This window comes from Rhinolophus sinicus, chromosome 14 (assembly GCF_057876585.1).
Source record: "Rhinolophus sinicus isolate RSI-liver-muscle chromosome 14, RSI-T2T, whole genome shotgun sequence".
In the NCBI taxonomy this organism is placed as follows: Eukaryota; Metazoa; Chordata; class Mammalia; order Chiroptera; family Rhinolophidae; genus Rhinolophus; species Rhinolophus sinicus.
In genome coordinates, this window is record NC_142514.1 from 18085301 (window position 1) to 18110896 (window position 25596).

Below are 25596 nucleotides of genomic sequence, written 5' to 3' on the forward strand. Positions count from 1 at the left end.
GGGACCTCAGGGAGCCACCCTACAGGCTTTGGCGGGGGGCTTCGTTGACATTTGGGGAGGCAGCGGAGCAACAACGGGTGCTGAAAGGACAGCTCCTACCTGCCCCACTGCACCCGAAAGTAACCTCTGCGTTAAAGTCTCCCCCTCGAACCCGCACTCCACCTCGAGTGGACCGCATTCCAGGTGAGGTGCACGAAAAGCTTCCTCTGAGTGGCAGCTTGGAACGATGCACGTCCGGCTGCGCCAAGCTGGCTTCCCCGCTCTCCCACTTCAGCGTCAGCCTTGGCTCTGGGAACTGCAGCCTATGCCTCCAAGAGCGCGCTTTCTCCCGCCTCCGGCCGAGAAGGGCGGTACGGCCAGGCCTTGCAAACCCTTCTTCTGGGGCCCCCAGCGGGAACAGGAAGGAAAGCGGCCACGATGGGCCCTAAGTGTCGCACTGCTTGGAGAAGTGGGCAGCTCGGTTGCATAAGGTGGAAGGAAGTTGGTAGTTTGCAAAAGCCGGCTCTCGGTGGTAGCCGAAACCCAGAGCCCGCCGACTTGCAACGCCCCCCCACCCCATTTATTGCCTAAGACGCACGCCTCCCCCGCGGGGCCCCCACCCCCCACAGGCGCGCCGCCTTCTCGCGCGCCTTCCCCCAATACCCCCCTCCTCACTCCAGAGGAGGTGAGTTTAAACCCCGCCCACGTGACCCCAGCTGGGCCAATGAGCGGCGGCGGGAGGTGAAATCCGGTTCTAACCGGTCCGGGGCTCCCAGCGCTATAAAAACTTTATAAACCCCCCGGAGCCCGAGCAGTGTGAAGAAGAGGTGAGAACGACCCCCGGACCGACTAAAGCTCGCGCGCCGCTGCATCCCCGCGTCCAGCGTCTACGTTCCGCCGCCGTCGCCATCATGCCCAAGAGAAAGGTACGTGGCGCGAGGGCCCCAGGCGCTGGGCCGCCACTACCGCTGACACCACCACTGCTGCCGCCGCCGCTTCCCAGGCTCTGGGGCGCGAGAATCGGCGCCGGGCTGGAGCGGGTTTAGCCGCCCGGCGCAGGAACTCGAGACAGTGTCAGGCGGCCTCGGGCTAACACTGCGCTGCTCGGCTGCCCGCGGGCGCCAGAGGCCATATTGGAGGAGCGGCGGCCGCGGCGGGAGGAGCCATGTTGGTGGCTGTTTATCCTGCTCCCCTCGGGCTCGACGTGCCCGCCCCGCGCCCCCTCCCCCATCGGCAGGCCCCCCCATCCTTCCCCTCCCTGCGGGCGGGCAATTCAAACCCGAAAGGGCGGGAAGGCGGTGCTTGGGGTTGGCGGGCGGGGAAACGCGCTGCCGCCAAAAAACTGCCGCCGTGAGGGGGCGGGGCCCGTTTCCCTTAGGGCGGGGCTTCGCGTTGTAGACCCGCCTCAACCCGCGGCCTCGGCGCACAAGACTTGCGCTGGTGCGCGCCGCTGTCGCCCACGGGTTCCCCGGGCTGCGCGCGCCTCCAGTCTCCCGCCCTCGACGGCTGCCATGGTAACGGCGCTCGGGCCCCGCCTCCAGAGGGGTTTGTTTGCACCAGCTGCAGCTGTTGCTTCTGCTTCTGCCTGTCTCCGCGGCGCGGTTGCTAGCTGCGCTGCTCCGCGCTCTTCACCCCAGCTTAGCGCGCGCTTCCCGGGACCGCTCTGCGAACACGCCCGGCGGGCTGGGGCTCAGACATCCCGCCCTCCCTGTGCGCTTTGAGCTAGATCGGACGTCAAGCTTACACAAATGAGCACTCCCACAGCTTTTTAAGCATTTCTGGTATTTGCATAGGTGCTGGGGATGCTAAATACTGACGATTTGTGTGTCCTAGAGTTGTGTGCAAGATTTCCTTTCAGTTTTTCTCCCTTAGGACTCTGTTAAGCTTAGTGTATCGTTAAATATTGTCTCGGAAGCTTCAGAGTTCTTAGTTTTGTTTGTTTGTTTTTTTAAATAGGCTGAAGGGGATGCTAAAGGAGATAAAGCCAAGGTGAAGGACGAAGTAAGTCTTGTTTATTATTTTTTTGGAGTTTTACGAAGCCTTGGGCTCCTTTGGTGGTAATTAACCATACTCTTAGTCCTGAATTTGCCTGAGTAAGCTCTTCGCTTCCTATAGCCTAGAACAGATTGGCACCAAAACTTTGGGTTTTGTTAAGTGTTCAACTATCCTATTTTTAACTTTCTCTCTCTTTTTTAAATAGCCACAGAGAAGATCCGCAAGGTTATCTGCTGTAAGTGTGTCTGCTTTTAAATTTTCACTTTTATCCCTGAAACAGAGGCATTGAAAAACAATCCCCTCTGCTTCCCTTGAATGATGGTCAGTGACTGGTTTTATTGAGCCACTCCACTGTGGACTCGCAACCATTTGAGATTTGCTGTTTCTGAAATTCTGATGACTTGTAACCAAAGTGGAATACTTCAGAGTGCTTAGTGTTTCTTGAGTGGGTTTCTGAAGATAGAAAATTCTGTGAGAAGTCAGCCGCCAAATCTTTACGAAGTAGGGAAAACTTATATGCCAGTGGTACTGTGGTTTGGTTTGTGGGTTTTCTTTGGTCCGTATACCAATGTTCTCTTCTTCTCTCTCCCCAAATGAAAGAAACCTGCTCCTCCAAAGCCAGAGCCCAAGCCTAAAAAGGCCCCTGCAAAGGTGAGTGTGACTGGGAGACTTACAGTGTTTCTAGGAAGCACATTAGGCTGAGCACTGTCCAGTGTTGCTGACAGGAGACCTGCTATATAGCAACTTCATCTATTGGCGCAAAGTTGAGATATGACAAAGTCAATAGTACTGGGCTTTCTAATGACGTTCTAATTGGTCATTTTCACAGAATGAGGACTATCCATTAGTAGTATTTTCAGCATAATGGTGACTCCATTAGTAGGTATTCTAAATTGTTTTGAAGCTTGCCTTATACCTGAGACTAGTATATTGATTTCTTGATCAAGAATGTATCATCCGTTTACAGAAAACTGCACTTGGGTATCAGACACCCATGCTTTAAGCTGTCTTATTCTCCAGTTCACGCTCAGATAAAAATTTTGCATACTAACCATAGAATTATAGATAGTTTGGCCTAGTTTTGATCAGTTGTTTTATCAGTGGGGTAGGGTTTATAGTTTGTGTTTTATCTTTTGATAAATCATCTTACCTTGTGCAGAACTTTGTAGACCATATCCTCATGATAGGAGGTTAGGAAAAACAGCTCTTTTTTTTTCCTCCCCTCTTTTAGAAGGGAGAGAAGGTACCCAAAGGGAAAAAGGGGAAAGCTGATGCTGGCAAGGATGGGAATAACCCTGCAGAAAATGGAGATGCCAAAACAGACCAGGTACAACTGCTGTCTTTTTGTGAAGAGTGCTCATTTCATCACTTACTGATCCCAACAGATCTTAGTCTTTTTCCTGCATCCACAGGAAGGCACACTCTTAAGTGTGTCTTTCAGTCCAGAGTTTGTGTGTGGTTTTCCTATTAGCTTAAACCCTGGATTCTTGAGGTCTCTGCCATCCGATAAAGGGCACTGTGGTGGTGGTCTTCGTCTTGTTAGGTGCCATGTTTATGCTACACGGTAGAATTGTCAAGCTGGGAATAATCTCAGATCTAATGCTGATGGTCCCCTTCCCCGATTTTACAATACAGTCCCCGGGGGGGAAGTGATTTATCAAAGTTACTTACAAAGCTATTCTCAAATGAAGTGCTGGGTCTCAGTGTCAAAGTACCTAAAACCTGAACTTTGGCCTGGGAACAAAGTTGTATTATAGATGGAATATGAACAAAGATAGTTTCAAAATCGACACATCATATTATTAATCTGTCTCTTTTTCTTTCAGGCACAGAAAGCTGAAGGTGCTGGAGATGCCAAGTGAAGTGTGTGCATTTTTGATAACTGTGTACTTCTGGTGACTGTACAGTTTGAAATACTATTTTTTATCAAGTTTTATAAAAATGCAGAATTTTGTTTTACTTTTTTTTTTTAAGCTATGTTGTTAGCACACAGAACACTTCATTGTTGTTTTTTGGGGAAGGACATATATTACTAATAGAATGTCTCCAAAGCTGGATTGACATGGGGAAAAACACCTTTCCCTTCTAGTTTTGAGAGACCGCCTCTTGGTTCTTAGGAGGAGGGATCCCTTGATGTTGACACACATTATCCACCTTGGCACAAACACCTTGTGTGGAAAAACTCAAATTCATTTTTATGTACTTATCTCCCTCTTCCTCTCCACTTTAAGCATAGACTTCTTTAGACCCAGAGACCTGTTGGGACCTGACCCAGAAAAATTGGTTATGAGTATGTCAGGCAATCTGGACTTTCCAGTGTCACCATTGAGATGGCATCCCTCAAAAGAGCAGCAGTTCCATTTTTAGATTGTGGACCTACAGATTGATAATTCTGCCATTTTCATTTCATTTCCTGAAAGTCAGGGTCGGCTTGTGAAAAGTTGTTAAACAACATGCTTAATGTGAAATGTCAGCCCTCACTCTAAACTTTACCTGTTCAGAGCATCAAATGAAGACTTCATTGGGTTTTTATAGTGGCTTTCTGATTTTGGTAGTCCATTGAAGAAGGGAGTGTGAAAGTTGTTGTATACTGTTAACGATTGTCTGCCCATGTCCTGCCTGAAATACCATGGTTGTTTATGAAAAGTATCTTTAATAAAGCTGGATACAGTTTGGCTTGGAATGCTGCCTCTCATCTTTTCCCAGAAGTGGGGGAGCCTAGTTTCTCCACGTCTCTAGGGACAGGATGCATTCTGTTTTGAGGTGTACAGGTTCTGTGTACAGTTAGTCTTAACAGAACACAGTGCTAGGTGAAGTTGGGAAAGAGCCCAGGAGTAAGTAGATGAGTGGTGAGAGGCTCGGAGCAGAGAAGTGGTTTCTGTACTTGGTTGTGCAGCATTATCTGCAGTGGACTTTTTAATGCAGATTTTTGGTAGCTCTGAGGTTTTGGCCTGGTAGCTAACGGCAAAAGAGCCTCTCAGGTTCACATTTAAAACTTCTGTAGAATTAGCAAATGAATTGATTGAATTACAGTCCTTGTGTCAGGAGAGAAAGTGCTTCTGTGTCTATATACAATTGGCTATAAGGTGAGGCAGATGACACTCTGCTCTTAAGCAGACCTGCAAGTCTTCTGTAAGTTAAGTTCTTGTCCTTGCTGGTGAATTGCGCTTGCTCCAAAAACAAAGCCATTAATGGAGACTTCTGATTGCTTTAGATTGAAGACCCTGCAGCGACCACCTTTTCTCTAGGGGAATAGCAAGAAGTTATCTGTTAGGAAATAGAACTTGTAATAAATTGATGCAATTTGAATTTCACAAGTCACCTCTATTTGAGGGAAATAAAGTAAATTGGAGACTCCCAAAAAAACACCTTACATTGCTTTGTTTATCCCCTTAGTCAGAAAGGTAGAGCTGTCATAACAGTTAAGCTCTTTCTTGGTAAAATTTCTGCATTATGTCTGATTTTTTTCAGTCTTGGGACAATTGTGTAATGCAGGTGTTAACACCATTTTTATGGATGAAGAAACAGACTCAGATGGAGAAACGTGGTCAAGGTTATGTGTACATCTAAAGAGTAGCAGTTATGTGGACATCTAATGAGTAGCAAAGTCAGGATTGAAATCCCCGACTTTAGTCAAAAATAATTTCTGATTTACACTTCTTTTGGGGGGTACCTTTTGGATCAAGTATAATTGGTCCACTTAGGCAATTTCCAGCCATTTGCCTTCATTATTGATGAAATAGTTGTAGGTTGTAAATTCTTGATTTTTATTTGGGGGAGGTGTCATCTTCCAGAGTGGGCACCACTAGAGTAGGGGAACAGCAGTTTGGGATTTGAGCAGAGTTGCAGAATTTGAGAAAGTCACAGTTGGGGTTACTTTATCAATATTCATGTGAGTTCAGAGTCAGTAAAATGTGTTGAGCTGTGGGCTATGCCTGGAGCTCTGTCGCATGCTCCTTTAATGTGGGGGGTCAGTCCTATGTGTTATCCTCGTGTTATAATTAAGAAACAGTCTCAGATGTTAAGTGACTGGCTAAGGTTAAACTCAGTAGTAACTTTTTTTGTTACCTAGAAATGAGGATGGGTAGGGTGAGCTTCAATTTTTTTCCTTCCTGGAAAACGTTTACTAATTTGACTGATAGTACCTGGGCTTAAAAACCAAGCAACCAGATGTAAAAACATGGTAAAGACGTTTCAGACATCAGAATAGCGTGCTCAGTGCCAGTCCTGATTTTAACTAAGTCTGGTCATAGTAAGATACAAAATGGATCCCCTTCCCCCGGCCCTGTCTCAAACCCATTCTTCTAACCCATCTCAGGAAGAGTCACCATTAACCTACATTGATACTTTGAGCTCTTAAAAACATAAATGGCTTAAACAGCAGGAGGACTTACTACCTGAAGTCCTGAGGTGCAGTGGTTCTAAGGATCCAGGTGTTTACAACTTGATGGGCTGCTCAGCACGTCGAACCATCTCACCAAGTCAGCTGCTTCAGGCTTCAACGTGATACACATGTCCAGAGGCAGAAGACCTATTTCATTTTTTTTCTCCTTAATTATTTCCTAGAAGCCCCTTAGCAGCCTACTTTCATTGGGCAGAACTGGGTCACCTGTCCATTCCTAAACCAATCGTGGCAGGAGGGATGGAACCACCGAATCTTTAGAATTCAGCCAGGATTACTGGAGATGACTGAAGAGGAAACGTGCTGTCAAGTGGATGATCTTAACTGTACCTGGATCCTGGGGTCTCTCCAGGCCTCACCTCGCTTGGCTTAACTGCTGCAGTTGACACTCCTGAGCATAAGCCCCCACGTTTCTTAAAATTGAGCTATAATTTGCATACCATAAAATTCACCATTTTAAAGCATACGGTTTTGTGGTTTTTTAGTATGTTCACAAGGTTGTGCAGCAATCACCACTAATTCCAGGGTATCTTCACTCCAAAAACACCCCATACTTAATAGTCCCTCTCAAGTTCCTCCTTCCAGCCCTAGGCAACTACTAGTCTCTCTGTATAGCTTGGCCTTTTCTTGGACATTTCATGTAAGTGGAATCAATATGTAGCCTTATGACTCACTTCAGCACAATGTTTTCAGGGTTCATCCATGTCATAGCGTGTATTTCATTACCATAATGGATATACCATATTTTATTCATGGATCATTTGATGGACATTTCGGTCGTTGCTACTTGTGGGCTATTAGGAATGAGTTATGTATAATTTTTGTGTGGACATTTTCAGTTCTTAGTGGAATTGCTGGGTCATGATATCTATGTTTAAGTTTTGAGGAACTGCCAACTTTGCAGAGTAACCACCATTTTACATTCCCACCAGCAATGTGTGAGAGTTCCAGTTTCTCCATGTCCTCATTGAGATATGTTTTTCTGTTTCTTTTATTACAGTCATAGTGGGTAAGCAGTGATACTTCATTGCGGTATTGATTTGCACTTCTCTGATGACCAGGATGTTGAGTATCTTTTCATTGCTTATTGGCCATTTTTATATATAGTTTTTGAGAACTGTGTTAAAACCTTTGCCCATTTTTAAATTGGTTTATCTAGGAGTTCTTTATTCTGAATACTAGATTCTTATGCGATAATACGATTTGCAAATATTTTCTCCCATCCTGTGGGTTTTCTTCACTTACAGTATCCTTTGATGCACAGAAGTTTAATTTTGATGAAGTGCAATTTATTTAATTTTTGGCTGCTTGTGCTTTGGTATCATCTAAATCCATTGTCTAGCTCAGGGTCATAAAGATTTGCATGTGTGTCTTTAAGAGTTTTAAATAACGTTAGCTCTTAAATTTAGGTCTTGAAGCATTTTGAGTTAAATTTGGTATATGGTGTGAGGTAGGAGTCCAGGCATTCTCTCTTTATGAAACTGTTCTAGACCTCTTTCTGGGCCCTCCAGTTTCTAAGACACCATTTGTCTAGTTCTTGGCTCAATGACCATTCCAACCCCTTTGAGATCCCTTAGGCTACGGTTTCTCCCTGTGATGTCACCCAGTGATGCATTTTCATCTCCTGCCCACATCTCTTGAGCCCAGTATTTCCACCAACCTGTGCACCCCCATCTTGACGTACCACAGGCACCTGAATTCAGCATGACCAAAATGGAACTCCTCTTGTTCATGAATCCACCTCGTTTTCCTAGATCTTGTAAAGAGCACCACCACCCATTCCAACCCTCAAACCTGAAAGTTACCCCAAATACCTCCCTCATCATCATCACACATTTCTAGTGAGTGCCTAAGTCATGGTGACGTGACTTTGGGAAAGAAGTTTTTTTAATTTTTTTGTCATGGAAAATGTCAAGTATGTGCAAGTGGAATGTAATGAACTTCCATGTACCTATCACAAAGCCTCAGCAGTTATCAAGTGGCCGTCCTTGTTTTCACCGCTGTCTTCTGCCCCTTACCATAGCTGGACATCATATTCCAGCCATAAATATTGCAGTATATACACGGTACCAAAAAAAATTATGCACATTTTAAGAAAGGAAAACTATTACAATTGTAATAATATATGCCAATAACAAAAGATGAAAAGTCACGCTTCTGCAATTATAGGAGGTGCTCAAGAGTGGTTACCATCAGCGTAATTTGAACAGTTTTTTCCTTAAAATGTGTATATGGTTTTTTTGACACTCTGTATGTGTATTTTTTAAAAAACATGGTCACATTAGCATACCAAAAAAATAACATTGATTCCTTAGTATTATGAAATACTCATGTTATCAAGTTTAATTGTCTAAGTGCAATTTTTAAGTAATTTATTTGAGAATCCAATCAGGTCTAAAAAATGCAAATGGTTGGCATGTGTTTTGGAATCTGCGCCGACAGCTTCTTCATCTCTTTCCCCTTCTGGATTTTGCTGTTACATCTCTGGTGTCATTGAACAGGTTTCTTTATCCTTTGTGGTTTCTGTTAAATAAGAACAGATCTAGAGGTGTCTTTGGATTCAGATTTAGTGGCAAAATCTTACAGTGTGTGCTTTCATCAGGACATACGTCATGTCTGGTTGTCCGTTTAGATGTCGCAGCCATTGAAGCTCAATGCCTAGATCCGTTAATTCATCAAAGGTGGCAAAATGGTGGTATTCTAATTCTACCATGTCTTCTTTATATAATACGTGAAATAACGCTCTAAAGAGGAACTTAAACTCATCTGCTATTTGGTTATCCAAAGTTACAATTTATATTGGAAAAAAGATTAATGCCCAAATCTTTTGCCAGTTTTCAAAATGAGTTGGTTTACTAGCATCCTCCAAAAGTGACCACTGGGTGGTATTTTCGTGTTTGTAGTATCATGATCACTGAATTAAACATATTTTACATGTTTCAGTTTGTCGCAGTTATTAAATTTGGTGATGCTCAAATTGTCCTTATTTTTGTCCAGTGGAGACCTCTTCATGTTGGCTCCTGAGTCCTTTTGCTATAACCCTTTTGATAGTTACTACTAGTATTTGGTAACTTCCTTGCTATCTAGTATGATAGGATGTGCCAGACTTACCTTGTACATTTCCTGCTCCACACATACCTCGCGTCAGTTATTTCTAGGAAAAAACAAAAATCCGGTTCCTTTTAGTGGTGAATGGCATTGCAAGTCCAAACTCTAGGCTCTAGAATGCCCTGCGGTGTCCGTCTTTGTTTCTAGGCCTTTTTGGTGCGCAGGGATGTTTTCTTTCGAAGGTAAAACATCTTTTTTAAGATAAAACATTGCTAACTTTATATTCAAATTCAAGACTTCGGAGACTTCTTAATTCTTCTGTCTCACATCTGTATATTTTTTCTCAAACAATCCCAACACTGAATATAAAATTGAATATCACAAGTATTCAATTGTTTTCAACCATATTACACAACAGTATCAGAATAACAAAGGCAGGTTAAGGTTTTGTTTGCATTTCTTTTTGTTCTTGGGAGTATTTGCTGCTAGGTGTGTACGATCAATTTACTCTGATTTAAACTTAGTATGGCTTCTCTCTGGTTTACTACTAACTGGATACACGTTTATGTCAATCTTGTATTTTTCCATTTTTAAGAATTTCTTGGTTAATTATGTAAAATATTTATATAGTTCCAAGTTTAATCTACAAAACAAGATCTATTCAGAGAAGTCTAGTTTCTATTCCTGTCCTTTGCCTTATTCCCTCTCTTCCCAGTTAGTGACCTTTTTTATTTAATCTTTTCATTTTAAAAAATTTAAACAGATAAATATGTTATATTCTCCCTTTGTTATATAAAAATAGTATACCATACTTTTCGCCACCTTGCTTATTTACTTAATATATTCTGGAAATTTATCATAGAGATTCCTCAATCCTTTTACAACAGCATAAAATGATGAATCTGTTTGGCCTGATTTCATCGTATTGTTTTATGTTTACATGTATTCCAAGTCTTTTATATATAGTCCTTATGTAGTCTATTTTTTTCTCTCTCTTTTTTTTTTTTTTTTTAGCTATTTGGTATTTAGAAAGGTGTGTGTTTTTGTTCAATGGTTAATGTTAAATTACTGCCTTTATATGATAGCCGTAGCCTCTTCCCTTCTTACCTTAAATTCCATTGTCCAGCACTAGAACCACACTCCGCTCCCTCTCTCTCCATCACTCTTACCCGGCACTTAGCCAGCACCTGTACCCAAACAGCTGAACATTGCCGAGCACACACACCACTGTGCTAAGCTGATTCACTTCATAGTTATGACCGCGTTTCAGATGGGCCCTCAACACTGCAGAACTACTGTTACTTTTCCCTAAGATACTCACCTTTACTCCCGGTTAACCTAGTTCACATCTTCATTCCATTTTCCATCTCCACCACCCTCTTTGATGACTTCCCCTCAAACTTCATGGTTATATACCTCGCCTTCCCACCACCTCCTCTACCTACCTGCAGTGTAGTGTACACGTTCCACATCCCCTCCTACCATTCTGGGGGAACCCCTCGTCTCCAAGTCCAAGCTTTCGACCTGTGATCCGGATCCATCCCTCTCAGCTCCTCTAAGACTAAACCTGTGCACATGACCCCTTTCTCTGCATTGTCCACTTCTTTATTTGATCCTCTTGCTGCAAACACACCATGCCTTAAAAGCATCCTTCCTTGGCCCTCTTGAACCATCACGCCATTTCTCTGCTGCCCTTTACAGCAAAACTCCTTAAGTCTGTATGCTCCATCACCACTCCCTCTCCCCCCCCCCACTCTCCTAACTCACTCCAACAAGGAGGCTTTGACCCCACCACCTAGTAAACAGGCCACCAAAGGTATTTATCTTGCCAGAGTCAAAGTTTCTGCCTCATCCCCCTTCTCAACTAACCTCTTAGGTATTCTGACTTAAAACATAACCAGTATTCTGACTTTAAATACCTTCTATATGACGACGACTCAAATTCTTATCTCCAGACAGAACGTCTCCCCTCAGGTCCAGATGTAGAGCACTTAACATTGTGGGAAACGAGTAAACTCGTCATATCGCCTCTAGTTGGAACCGGCAAAAATTTTGCAAAGTAAATAAATAGAGACCTCTTTTTAAACTAAAACACTGAAAGTTTCATAGAAAAAATATCAAATAGATCGAAAGATATGAATATTTTACGGAAAGTCTAATTTTGGCGAGAAAATGTCAAAAAAGCCCCACGTTACGACGCGATTTGGCGGGGAAATGCCCGCATACAAATTAATAGACTTCACCAATCTAACATGGCCAAAAATTGATTAATTTTCCTGACTTCCCCTCAAGCTTTCCCCACCTAAGTAAATGGCACCATCATCCACCAAAACCTTAATTTCTACCTCTCCCTCACAGTCCGTAATCACTTCATCAATAAATCCCATTGGCTCAGTTTTTAAAATCTGTTTTAGACCCAACTCGTTACATCATTTACACGGTACCACCTGCAGTGGACACAAGCGCTGAGTTCCCTTTTAGATTGCTCAGCTACCTCTTCAAGAGCCCTCGTTTGGACCCACCTGTACCAAGTCACTCCTTCACTTCAGACTCAAGATGAAAAGCTGCGCCTAGGGCCATGAGATCTGGCTTCCTAAAAGGCTGGTTGATATGGTTCAGGTCTGTGGAGATGTTAGTTCCCCAGAGGTAAATGTTGAAAAATAGGAAACAGGAGATGGAAAGGAAGGGAGCTGAGCTGATAATTGCCTCCTCCTTCTCCCCAAGGCTCCTCCTTTCAGCCCTTCCAGAAAAGTCTCTTGTGCCAACTAAATACACTTGCTAAATAACACTGTTAGCTTTTTGGGAACCAGTAGCCTGTACATGATGCATCGCATCTCATTGCTTTGCGTCTTCCCTTCTTCCTCACCCTCATCACCCTGGGCTTGCATCTCCCAAATAAAGTACCAGCGTTTTAATCCTTTCCGCAGCCTTGTCCTTCTCAAGGACCAAAGTTAACACCAGGGTAAGGCACAACCCCAGTCCAACCACCACTAATTTTCTGTGGGGCCAATGCCTCAGCATATCTGTGAACTTGGTAGCAATACAGTTCATTTGTGTATGTGTGTGTGTGGGGGGGAGGAACAGGACTTTATTGGGGAACAGTGTGTACTTCCAGGACTTTTTTCCAAGTCAAGTTGTTGTCCTTTCAGTCTTAGTTGTGGAGGGCACAGTTCAGCTCCAGGTCCAGTTGTCATCGTTAGTTGCAGGGGGTGCAGCCCACCATCCCTTGCGGGAGTTGAGGAGTGGAACCGGCAACCTTATAGTTGAGAGCCCACTGGCCCATGTGGGAATCGAACCGGCAGCCTTCGGCGTTAGGAGAATGGAGCTCCAACCGCCTGAGCCACCGGGCCAGCCCAGCAATACAGTTCTTGAGCCCTGTCCCAGACCCACAGAGTCAATCTCTGGAGAAGGCCCAGGACTCAAGATTTCAGAAACTGTTCAGGTAATTCTTGTACCTGCTCAAGTTTGAGATTTCTTGAGGGAAAGAGTTTCTAGAGAAAAACTTGTTCTCTCCCCACTTACTTCCTGCTTGGGTGGTTGTGTATGAAGATGGGAAGCTTGGAGCTGCAGCAATCACCTTGTGACCATAAGGCCAAGGATGGCAGAGCAGAAAGGGAGCCTGAGATAGCACTGAGCTGCTGAGCCAACTTCAGAGCTACCCAACTACAAACACATGATACAATGAAATACCTTTATTGTTTTTGTCAGATAATCTGCTACTTGCAACTGAAGACAGTACTGATGCAATAGATTTTCATTTTATCCTCGCACTACCTTGACAAGTAGGAAGCTTTACACTTTATGAGTGGAGAAACTGGGTCTTGGAGAGGTTGAGGCCTTCTGAGGTTATATGCTGTAGTGGCGTAGCCAGGAGTCCAGCCGAGGCCAACCTGGCTCCACGGCCTACCCTATGGACCACAACTATTCTGCAAACTGGCTAAGAGCATTTGTTGTGTGAATGGACGAGTTGGGCTTGAAAATGTGAATGGAAACTATCAGAGCCTGGACTGGAAGGTTGAAGCGTTATTGACTGGCCATAGCGACACATCCCCTTCATTTCCCACAAATATGCAGTGGGCAGAGAATGTTTTTCTTAGTTATTCAAGAGCTTTGTTACTATTCAGGGCTGCAGGAGAACTGAAAAGGAAGAACTGGGGTTAAATTGCCTTCTAAAAAGTTTGGGTTTGATAGCCGATGACTTTTAAAACAGAAAGAACCCCAAGGATCACCTGCTACTCTCATGCTGCAGACAGGAAATAGCAACAACTCGCATCCTTCCTGAGCCCTCACTAGAAGCCCGGTACTCTTCTGAATGCTTTATTTGAATTACTTAATTTTCACAGCAACCTAGTAACATCATGGTTCCCATTTTACAGATGGGAGAATTGAGGCACCAGCAGAGTTAAGTAACTTGCCCCAAATCACATAGTTGGTAAGTGACTAAACCTTGAACTTGGGTGGTCTGAGCCTAAAGGCTGCGTTAGAAATCTCCACACTCTTCTGAGTCCCCAGTAGCCACAATGAGGGCAGAATAGAGACTAGAATCCACAATTGCCTCCATACTGGTCTGGTGCCAGTGATATGTCCCAGCCCTTAAAGCTGCCAACTGCTGCCACACCACCAACCGTTTTCTACCACTGAGCTATGGAAGTGTCCAGCTTTCTTTCTGGTGCCACTGCCCCAGGACAGGGTCTCCAGTAACTCTCTCTTTCTGCTCCTACCAGACAGAATACTGGCCCTTGGGACCCCATCTCCCACGACCTACGTTTAACAGAAAAAAATCTTGATCTCCTCTCACCTCCCTCACCAGGGCTGGAGAGTTTAACTGAGCAAAGACTAGTTCTTAGAATGCTTTCCTTCTTATTAAGATCACTTTGTGCTAAATGTATGACACACATCTCATGCAACCCTCACAACACGTTACAAAAAAGGAACACTGAAGGTTAACTTGCTCACAGTAAGTTGGCCAAACTGTATGCCATGAGAAGACAGTGTCCTCAATGCCACAGTTGGGGCTCCCATGTCCCCAGTACGGACCCCAGATTGAGCCCAGATATACCCAAGGCCTGCAGAACCCCCATGCCAAAGCAAGGGCCCCATTTTCCACCAGGGCACTCCAGGCACAGAGGCCAAGACCCCTCACAGCCCATGGCCGTAAATCAACCTTTTTGGCCACTCTGATCTCTGGCTCATCTAGGGCTGGGGCAAAATCGTGAGCCCCTATCAGGGCTTGCACTACAGAGGGCCAGCCCAGGGGCCAGGCATTTCCTCGGGGTTTCAGCAATGACTGAGAAGAGCTGAGTAGTAAGTTAACAGTAACTTTTGTTTCTTATTCCTACTTACCTACCTGTACATTCTAAATTTTCCACACTAGCCATGTGTTCCTTGGGAGGCCTGGGAAGGAGGTAGAGGGGGATGTTTTCTTTTTCTTCTAAACATAAAAGAATTACCTGCTCACTATCAAAACATTTTTTGAAACAATTCAAGCAACACAGACATAAAGAACAAACGGGAAAATCCACTTCACCTCTCCAAAACCACTGCCCTCCCAGAGGCAGCCTCCACCAAGGGTGTGGAGACTTTCAGGCTTTTTCTGGGCATTTATATTATAAACACAGATGTCTTCTGAGGCCCCTTTACTCTGAGATGTAGCTGAGATGCTGAGATGGGTTGAAACCTCTACCTCCATGAGCCATGGAAAGTTGAAAGTTACCTCCAGATTTCTTTGAGTCCCAAGAAAGGTGTGGGGGGTAGGGAGACCTTTCTGTGTCTGGTCTCCCAGTCTCCTCAGTCTCCAGCGCTTGGTTCTGCCCTCACCATCTCTTTTCTCTGACCCAAGTGAGAAGCTCAGGCCTTTCTGGATTCTACCCTAGAACTCATGCACACAGACAAGTACACTTCACAAAGGGTTCACATTATGCCCCATGCAGCAAACACTTTTAAGCATCATCTCTGTGATAGGCTCAAAGCCCTTTCAGCAATCGCCTGTCAATGAGTGGTGCTCCCTGCCCCTTTGCCCCATTTATTCCACCATCTTGTCCCTCACCCGTCCTTCCCTGACTCAGGAAATTCAAATTCTCCTCCTTCCTTTACCCAAGCAATTCAGCTCACCAGCTCCTCATGGAGCTAACACAAAGGCCTTCCATTGTTCTGAGCCCGCCCTCCTTAGCAGGCATCTTGTACATTTCATCTCTTTCTGCTGCTCTCATGGATTGGGATCCGAAGCTCTCATAAGGCAAGGAGGCTTCTGCTTACATCCGGGTTACATATTTAACACATATAAATAGTTTGGGGGTGGGGTTTGTCTTTGCACAAGTGAAACCATGTTGTACACAACGTTCAGCGACTTGCTTGTTTCACTCAACTAAAGCAGACGTCTTCCAGACCAGCAGTAACAACGGAGCTTAGCTCATGCCGGGCACAACGTGCAGTCCAATCTGATAGCCACTAACCACATGCGGCTACTGAGCCCTTGACATGTGGGCGGTACTACTGAGGAACTAAATTTTACATTTTATTTCATTTTAATTACATTTAAACATTAAAATAGTTGTTAAAGACAACTTTGTGTTTTTATAGGACTATGTTTCACTGTGTTTGCTTGTGATATGATTGTTGTAACTCACAGATACAGGAAACAGATGGGTGGTTACCAGAGGGGAAGGTGGTCGGGGGATAGAGGTGAAGTGGGTCCATTGTATGGTGATGCATAGTAACTAGACATTTGAGGGTGATCACTTTGTATTGTCTACAGATGTCAAATTATGTTCTATACCTGAAACATATAATTTAAAAATGTTGTTGTATACCTGAAACTTATAAAATTTAAAATATATTGTCAACGTCAGATGTAGCAGAATTAATATTTTTAGGGTTCTTTGCAATCTGTTCCACTAAAATTGTCTACAACAGATAACATGATTTTGGACTTGAGATATGAAAAACACTATTTTATGTGTCAGCAGTGATAGTCAGGATGGGGATCCGAGTCCAGTTAGATTTATGGTGATTTCTGAAAGGGGTTAAAAAGCAAAACAGTTCTTTAAAAAAAAAAAAAAGACTATTATAGCTGAAATGTGCTATAGGTGTGAAATACACAGTGGATTTCAAAGACTTAGAAGGAGAAGAAGGATGGAACATATTTCATTAATAACTTTTATTGCATGTTGCAATGATATTTTGGATAATATTATGCTAAAATATATTATTAAAATTTCATCAGCTTCTTTTTACTTTTTTAACTTGGCGACTAAAGTCTTAAAATTGTATATATGGCTTGCATTATACTTCTTTTTTCTTTTTATTAGTTTCAGATGTACAAAACAACATAGTGATTAGACATTTATATACCACAAAGTGATAACCCCATTAAGTCTATTACCCATCTGACACTGTACATAATTATTACAATGTTATTGACTATATTCCCTATGCTGTACTATATATCCCCATGATCATTTTTTTAAATTATAGTCAACATTCAATATTATTTTATATTAGTTTCAGGTGTACAGTATAGCGGTTAAACAGTTATATAATTTATGAAGTGATCCCCCTGATAAGTCTAGTATCCGTCTGACACTATACATTGGTTTTACAGTCTTATTGACTATATTCCCCAAACTGTATTTCACATCCCCATGACTATTTTGTAACTACCAGTTTGTACTTCTTAATACCTTCACCTTTCTTACCCAGCCCCCCACCACCCTTCCATTTAGTAACCTGTCAATTTGTTCTCTGTGTCTATGAGGCTATTTCTGTTTTGTTTATTTTGTTCTTTAGACTCCATATATAAGTGAGATCATATGGTATTTGTCTTTCTAAGTCTGACTTACAGCTAAGACGTCCCTTAGCATAATACTCTCTGGGTCCATCCATATTGTCACAAATGGTAAGATTTCATATATATAATATATATATATATATATATATATATATATATATATATATATATATCTCCAAGTAATACTCCATTGTATATATGTACCACAATTTCTTTATGCAATCATCTATTGATGGGCATTTCAGTTTCCATATCGTGGCTATTGTGAATAGCACTGTAGTGAAAATAGAGGTGCATATATGTTTTCCAATTAGAGTTTTGGATTTTTTTGGAAAAAGACCCAGGAGCAGAATTGCTGGGTCATAAGGTAGTTCTATTTTTAATTTTTTGAGGCAACTCCATACTGTTTTCCATAGTGGCTACACCAGTTTGCAATCCTACCAGCATCACTGATGTTTTGTGATTTTTTTTTTTTAGCCTCTATTTCATTTATTTCCACTCTGATCTTTATTATTTCCTTCCTTGTACTCACTTTGGGCTTTGTTTGCTGTTTTTCTTTGTTTTGTTTTTCCAGTTCACTTAGATGTAAAGTTAGATTGTTTGAGATTTTTCTGGTTTCTTGGGTAGGTCTGTATTGCTATGAATTTCCCTCTCAGGACTGCTTTCACTGTGTCCCATAGATTTTGGGTCATGTTTTCATTTTCCTTTATCTCAAGATATCTTTTAATTTCCCCTTTGATCTCATTGTTAACCCAGTCATTGTTTAGTAGCGTGTTATTTAGCCTTCATGTGTTTGTGTATTTTTCAGGGGTTTTTTTTGGATTTTTTTTTTTTTGGTTGTTCCTGTGTTTGTAATTGATTTCTAGTTTCATGCCACTGTAGTAAGAAAAGACGCTTAATGTGATTTTAATCTTCTTAAATTTATTGAGACTTGTTTTGTGATCTAACATGTTCTATCTTGGAAAATGTTCCATGTGCACTTGAAAAGAATGTATATTCTGCTGCTTTAGGGTGAAATGCTCTTTAATTGATAAAAATATCGAGGAAATCTCGCAGAAAGTAAAACAAAGAGAAAAAGAGATGGAAAGAGGAGAGAACAATTTTAAAAATAAAATTAAAGGGCTGGTCCTGGACATTAAATATCTGAATAATAGAAAATTACAGAAAGAGAAAACATAAAAAACAAAGAGAAGTCATCAATTAAAAATTGAAGAGAATTCCCAGCACTGAAGGACATGTTTCCATATTGAAAGATCTCTCCAGGTACTCACCACCATGGATGAAAACTGACCTGTACCAAGAGCAGCATCGTGAAATGTCAGAACTCCGGAGAACAAAGAGATCCTACAGCTTCCAAAGCAGAATCGAGATTCCATACAAAGTACCAGGAATCAAGATGACTTTGGACTTCTCAAGAACATTGAAAGAAAGTAACCTCCAACTAGAATTTTTTATAATGATAGCGAAACTCTTATAGCACTTCCTGTGCCAGGCATTGTTCTAAGGGTTTTTCAGATATTCTGTACCCAGCCAAATAATTAAGGGTGAAGGTAGAATGAAGACATTTGCAGACATGCAAGGTCTCAAAAACGTCACCTCCCCCACCCTCTTTCCTAAGACACTAGAGTAGGTGCTTCACCAAAAGGATGGAATAAATCAAGAAAAAAGCAATTCCAGAGAAACACAACAAAGGAGCTAAGCGAGGGGAATCCCTAGGATGATTGTGAAGACCCCAGGATCAGAGGTGGGCTTACCAAGAAGCTCCTAAAGCCTAAGCTTCAGGTTCCTGCATTTCCATGGCCCCTGTGAGTGCTTGGGGTTGTAGAAAGTTTTAGGTGGGCAGGAGAAGCCAATTGGAAGTCATTTCTCCTAGATTGCCTCATGAGATCTCAGAAGAAAAGGTCTTGAGTCTCCAAGGGATTTGAAGCTCCAGGAACTTATTGATTTTGTGATTTCTTTGATCAATCCAAATAATATCTAATTTTGTATTTTTTTAAAGGGCCACCAGATGGTACATACTTCAAACCCTACCAAATCTGGATCTTTCCCCACCCAGAATAACTTATTCACCAGATATAAAAAGCAAACACTCCAGTCTGGAGCAGACGGAAGACTCCAAGAAAAGTTTGTTCAAGATGATGGAATTGACAGGATAATGACGTGGTAGTCACGGAGCTGTGCCTCCCAGAGCCCCCCTTCAAGAAAAGGCTTGTTGGCGGGAGTTTGGAGAGCAAACCATCTCCAGCTGTCAGCTGCTTCAGGGTTGGCCTCACATGCAGGGCTTCCTCACCCAAGATCACATCCTCCCCTGGGGCAGCCCACACTGGGTGACTGAGTCAGGCAGGGGATACAGGCCTGGTCATTTCAGCTGGGCTCAGGACTGGCTGGCAATACTTGCTCCAGAGCCCCCTGCCCGGTGGGCGGAGGCTTGGCCAGGCCTCATTGCAGTTGGACTTCTCCCTCTGCCCAATTCTGCTTCCGCACTCTTCCTTTCACAGGCGTTGATCCTGAATAAACATCTCTATCTCATCTTCTTCTAGAGACACCAACCTGAGACACCTGATTTGTACGAACATCTTGAGAAGAGATTTAGAACTGGTGGAAAGTGGAATACATAAAAATTAAGTAAGTGACAAAACAGGACAATGATTAACTCTGGGGAAAACAAAAGCTTGTATGGGAAAGGAAAAATAATCATAGCTTACATGTAATAATATAAACAATGACTACTGAACTAATCAAAATTATGTTGGCAGTTTGGGGAGGTGAGGATTGTGTGTATCATGTGACAGGTGATGGGAAAAGAGATTGAAAACTATCTTCCATAGAAAATCAAGAGCTAGTGTTTAAAACGGACACATCAAGAAGTGGCAAAGTAAGCATACTATTTAGAGATAATGGAAATAAATGTAAAATATAATCAGCTGAAAGAGATGAAAATGTCTCTGGGAAAGTGGAAATGGGGGAAGACAGTAGTGGGCTATCTTCTGTTTTCACAGAAAAACCTTATAACACTTGTTATTTCTTTAAACCATGTGTATAACTTTTGTTTAAAAAAGAAAACTATAAGCTTCCTGATGGCAGGGGCCATGAGAGTCTTGTTACTATAAAATCCCCAGCACTCTCCACGGAGTAGGTGCTCAAAAAGTATTTTGTTATTCAAGTAATTGACTAGAAGTCTTCTGCCCACTTGAACCTCTGCATGGCTCCCCATAGGCACAGCATGGAGATCGCAGTGCTCCTGAGGTCTCCATGACTACAGGCAGAATCCGGCCTCTGCAAACTCCTCTCCCTGACTCTTCCTCGTGCGTCTTTCAGGTGCTCGCAGGTACATTGTTCCTTCCTGTCTCAGGAACTTTGCCCATGCTGTTCCTTCTACCTGAAAAAGCTCTTCACCACCATCACCTAGTTCTTTCCCATAAATCGGTTAGATTTCAGCTCCAATGTCACTTCCTCCAGGAGATCCTGTCTCCCTTCTTTCTCTCTTCACCAGCCTGATGGGGCCATAGTGGGCCTAGTCCAGGATCCCAAAGGATTTTGTAGGCCATATTAAGACATTTACTTTTTATCCAGAAGAAAATAGGGAGCCACCAAAGTGTTGCCAACCAGGAAAGATAAGATCAGATACGCTGGTAGGTCCCAGGGTCAGAGAAAATTATGAAAAGCAGCAAGCCCCTTACTTGGGACATAGATGACCCTGGCTCGACAAACAGTGGCCTCATCCTACCACCCTAAGGCACCTCCAGTAATTCCCTAGGATAGTATTTTCCAGAATGGGGCATGACTACCACTGGGGGCTCTAGGGATGACTTTAGCAGGATATGACCAAATATTTTAAAAATAGTTATTTATTTCAACTGGTATTCAAAAAATAAAACTTGCATATTAAACCCATAATTTCATGGCCATTATTATTTAGGACACATTTCATGAGGTTGATACTCAATTTATTGACGAAAATTTGGGGCCTCCTGCTAAAGCCAAACTCACCAAGTACCTTGAAAATCCCTCCATGCCTTTGTATGTATATACAACTCCCCTTTCCTACCCCTTTGGAAATTTTACACAATCCTCAAAAGTCCGTTATTCAACTGGGCCCCTCAGGAAAGTGACCTTCAAGTTAGGACAGGAAGTTGGCAGTGGTTATAAGCCAAGGCTTATCAAATGTAAAGTTTGGATTTTGGATGATAACGATGTGTCAGTGTAGGTTCATTAATTGTAATAAATACACCGCTCTGGTGTGGAATGTTGATAGTGGGGCAGGCTGTGAGTGTGCAAGGGCAGGGAGCATATGGAAATTCTCTGCACCTTCTGCTCATAAAGTCTACTTAAAAAAATTAAAAGCCAAGGCTTAGAAATTCAATACTTAGCTAGCTAGCTGTGTGATTTTGGACATTACTTGAACCTCAATTTCCTGTTACAGAGGAATAATAACACCGTCTACCCTCAGCAGATTGTGGTGAGAATTTAAAAGTACTCAGTAAGTATCTAGCATACAGTAAGCCTTCCTTAAATGTTACCTGTTATTTTCACGAGAATGAGGAGCCACAAACATGAGCTACTTATTTTAATTATTCATTTTTGCATGGCTTTCACATAGTAGGCGCTTAAAGCTGGTTGGTTGTTAGAGGCCTTGCTGCCTTTGGGATGGGGCGAATGCTGGGTGTCCACACTGGAGTCCCACGAGGTCCTGTGCAGGATTCACAGCAGCCAGGAGACGGCCCGGCGACCGCTCTGTCATCGCTATGACAACCTCAATCCCAGTCCTGGTACAAGGTTAAGGAGGGGTGGGGTCTCGAAGGCGGGTCTTCCCGAGAGCTGCGTGTTCCGTGGTTGTCAGGACAGGGTACCCCCCACCAGCCCCGAGGAGCTCCGGGTACCAGGCAGGCGCTGCTCCTTCAGGCCACACGGTGGCGATGTACACCCGAGCCCCGTGCGCCACCTAGGAGGCGCTAGGGAGGCGGCGCTCCATGGGTTGGGTCCTCCCCACCTCTCCCAGAACAGGTCACCGGCATCAAGCCGAGAAAGCTGCTGGACCTTAGCTCACCTCAGTATCTCCCACTGGGCCCTAGATTCCCGATCCTAGGTTGGACGTACCTAGCTCACATGACACCCTCCACCCCAAAAACCGCTCCTGGGGCCGCCCCGACTCGCTGCTAGTCCAGCGCATTGCGCCAGGTGGTACCCGGCCGACCCCTACTCAGACTCAGGCTCCGAGCCCGTCGGGCCAAGACCGAGCATCTCATCTCGCTCCAAAATGCGCCGGCCCAGAGGGAAGGACGTGAACGTGGGCTCTGCGGCTCTCACTGCCCTGACCTCGGGCTCTCTCCATCCTCTGCTTCCTCCTCGGGCCTGCATCTTCTCCGAGCTTCTCCGAACGCCGCCACGCTACCGTCCGAATGCGGATCATCCAGGCAGAATAGGGCCTGGGATCACCCCCAAGGGGGGTTACCTTGCAGGCCCCGAGAGGCGTACGGAGCACGCGCGAGCACATGCCGGGGCGGGGCCCTAGAGGAGGCGGGGCGGTGGGTCTGGGATCCCGCGGACCGAGGAGGTACGCGAGGCGCGCGCGGGGTGCCGGGAGCAGGAGCTGTGCGGAAATGGGGAGGGGGGAGGCTCAGGCTTGCGGGGCGGGGCAGAGGTCTGCCGGGGCTGAGGCTGGCACCCGGGGGTGGCCCTTAAGGAAAACGGGGCTGGCCACACCTGGGATCGAATGGGCTTTCCCTGGGGTTGTGCTGGGATTTGGGGCCCAAATGAGGGTAGGGCCTGAGAGGGGAGGGAAGGAAGCAGCAGGAACCCCGCCCACTTTCCGGGCAGGGTTCTTGGAACCAGCCAGGAAATCCTGGGACTTAATCTGGGGGCAGATCTGGAGGCGGTGGCTTTTATAGAGACGGCTGATAGGGGCCTCCAGTGTGTCTTCGCGCTCATTTTCCCCACATTCCAGGAACTGTTCAGGCTTGTCCCCCAAGTGTTTGGGGACTCAGCGGCTCCCTCCCTCTACACGCTGCAGGGCGGGCCCCACCCTGAGAACCCCCGCAAGAACCTGAAGTCCTTCCAGAGCCCTCTTTCTTCTTCAGTTTCAACAAGATTGGGGGAAGGGGTAGTCTCCGGGGTCATACCCCATCTAGAAAAATCTCCAGGCTCCATGGCCTTCTCTTTCCGCTGCCCTCATCGAGGTTCCAGGAAACTACTCTCCTTAGCGGAGATATTAGAGGGTCCCCGCGGAGGGAGAAGGGAGCAACCGCGGCTGGCTCCTTTCTGTTGCAGTCTTTGCAACAGAGGACATGGTTGGGGGGGGGGGTTAACAGCTGAAGACGGGGTGCGGCTAACCTCTCCCTCTCAACTGAGTAGCTGGCTGAAGCTCAAGCTGCCCAGTGATAGAAGGACTGAGGTGCGGAGAGTCTTGGGAGTCCTTTCTTTCTGCCAAGCCCTGTTCTGTCGGGCCTGGGAAACCCTCCTTGCCTGTTCCCCCCGTCTTAAAAATTTTCCTTTTATGTAGAAGTAATTCATGCGTCTTATTTAAGTAATTAAACCTTACAAAAATATAGATCTAAAAAATGGAAAAACCCTCATCTTCACTGCTGAGATAGCTCCGGTGTTGAGTATACTTCTAGCACTTTTTCTGTTTATTTACATACTTATATAAAAATATAAGAATGTTACACTACACATTTCGTTGTGCAACTTGTTCTACTGTAGATGTTATAGAAATACCTCATTTTTAACAAGTTCATAATATTCCAGAATATGGGTACCCCATAATTCATTTGGTCTTCCACTGATAAACATTTAGTTTATGCCTATGCTTATTATAATCTTTATGGTGTTTTTATTTTAAATTATAAATATCTGCTTACTGTAAACATTTGTTAATAAAATATTGATGAGACACAAGTATTGGTAAGATATTCAAAATAAAATTCACCATATTCCTACCAGCTAGAGATAACTCCTTTATTTTGTAAGCTCACTTTATGGAATACTTACTATATAATACTTGTATGCCAAATACCATGCTAAGTAATTCACAGAGAGCAATCTGAGGTTTGGAGAAATATCTCCAACGAGGTTTGCCCAAAGCTCTGCTGGCCTCTTACTGTTAATATTGGGGTGTATTTCCTTCCACTCTATTTTCTACTGTGTTTCTCTGAAAACAAGACCGGGTCTTATATTAGTTTTTGCTCCAAAAGACGCATTAGGGCTTAGGTTCAGGGGATGTCATCCTGAAAAATCATGCTAGGGCTTATTTTCTGGTTAGGTCTTATTTTTGGGGAAACACGGTATGCAACAGGGCAAAAATACTTCCATGTAAATATTCATGGATTTTCCCCCTTCCCAGACTTCTATGGAATCTTTGTAAGGAGGACAGAGGGAAAGGAATAGACCTAAGCAAAAGAGTGGAGTGACCTGGAGGAATTTCCTCCCAGTCCCGCTCAGGAAAAGCTGCTACTGAGAGAAGGGAGGGGAGTGAGAGGACAGTGTTTGAGTGGTCAGAAATTTGGGGAAAAAAGAGAAAGAAAGGAGAAGTTTGGGGAGCTACTCTCAGAGGGTGGAACTTTAAGGAAAAGAAAAGATTTAGGAGGATTTCTGAAAGGACCTCTTGCTGTGAGGTGTGCTGTGTAATCCCCTTGCAGTGTCCTCCAGGGAACTTTGGTAAAGACTTTTGTTTCCTGTCAGTGCTTTTTGGATTTGGATTGATTTCTTTTGGGCAAGAAGGGAGCAAAAAAGACCAGCTTTATTTGGGTTCACATACGTTTTGTATAATGTTTTTTCTTTTAAGAAAATGAAATAGCCTCTCTGCTCTATCTCACTCAGTACCCTCCACTAAAATGCCCTGCTTTTCCCATTTCTCTTTCTCCCATCCTCTAAGCTCCACCTCGTTCCCCTCCAGTCGGCTCCAGCTCTTTGCAAGTCCCTCATTATAGCCCAAAGCAGGACAGAGGACTGGCCTACGTACTGGTGACCTCGTAGGCCATATTAGGGGGGAATTTTGCTATCACCAGAATTTCATTGACTACAAGAAACTATCCTGGTTTGTTGGTTTTCTAAATCTCTTGGTGTCAAGCAGAGTACTGTGCACCCACTGGCAATCCCAAGAGAGTAGAGTACTGTGCACCCATTACCAATCCCAGGGGAAGGCTCTAAACCCTTCTAACCCATTGCATCTTGGTATCTGAGTTGCCAAGGAAAACAGGCAGTTAGTATTGGGTGGAACAATGCTTTATACATGGAAAAGAGACAGAGCAAGATCAGCTTTAGTCTTGGGCATTGGTCCCTCACAGCCAGCAGAGCTCTCCCAGTGGCCAACATAGGGCAATTTGCCTATGCTCACCCTTCTGTTGCTATAATGGTAGGAGCTTGTCCCCTCCCGGCAAATAGATATAGT

At 44.0% G+C, this 25596-nt stretch overlaps 1 protein-coding gene and 1 long non-coding RNA gene across 2 annotated transcripts; one reads left to right on the forward strand and one right to left on the reverse strand.

The window, feature by feature from the left end:
* Positions 1-690: 690 nt before the first annotated feature.
* On the forward strand, positions 691-4657 carry HMGN2 (high mobility group nucleosomal binding domain 2). The gene is made up of 6 exons (XM_088790623.1): positions 691-905; positions 1936-1980; positions 2180-2209; positions 2575-2625; positions 3206-3301; positions 3801-4657. Exons 1-6 carry the CDS (start codon positions 891-893, stop codon positions 3834-3836), a joined length of 273 nt encoding a protein of 90 aa, XP_088646749.1. The 5' UTR covers positions 691-890; the 3' UTR covers positions 3837-4657.
* A 17105-nt stretch (positions 4658-21762) lies between these two features.
* LOC148755517 (uncharacterized) lies at positions 21763-23175 on the reverse strand. Its single transcript, XR_016018583.1, has 2 exons — positions 22527-23175; positions 21763-21976 (listed from the first exon to the last, which is right to left on the reverse strand). It is a non-coding gene; the product is annotated as an uncharacterized LOC148755517 (long non-coding RNA).
* Positions 23176-25596: the final 2421 nt, after the last annotated feature.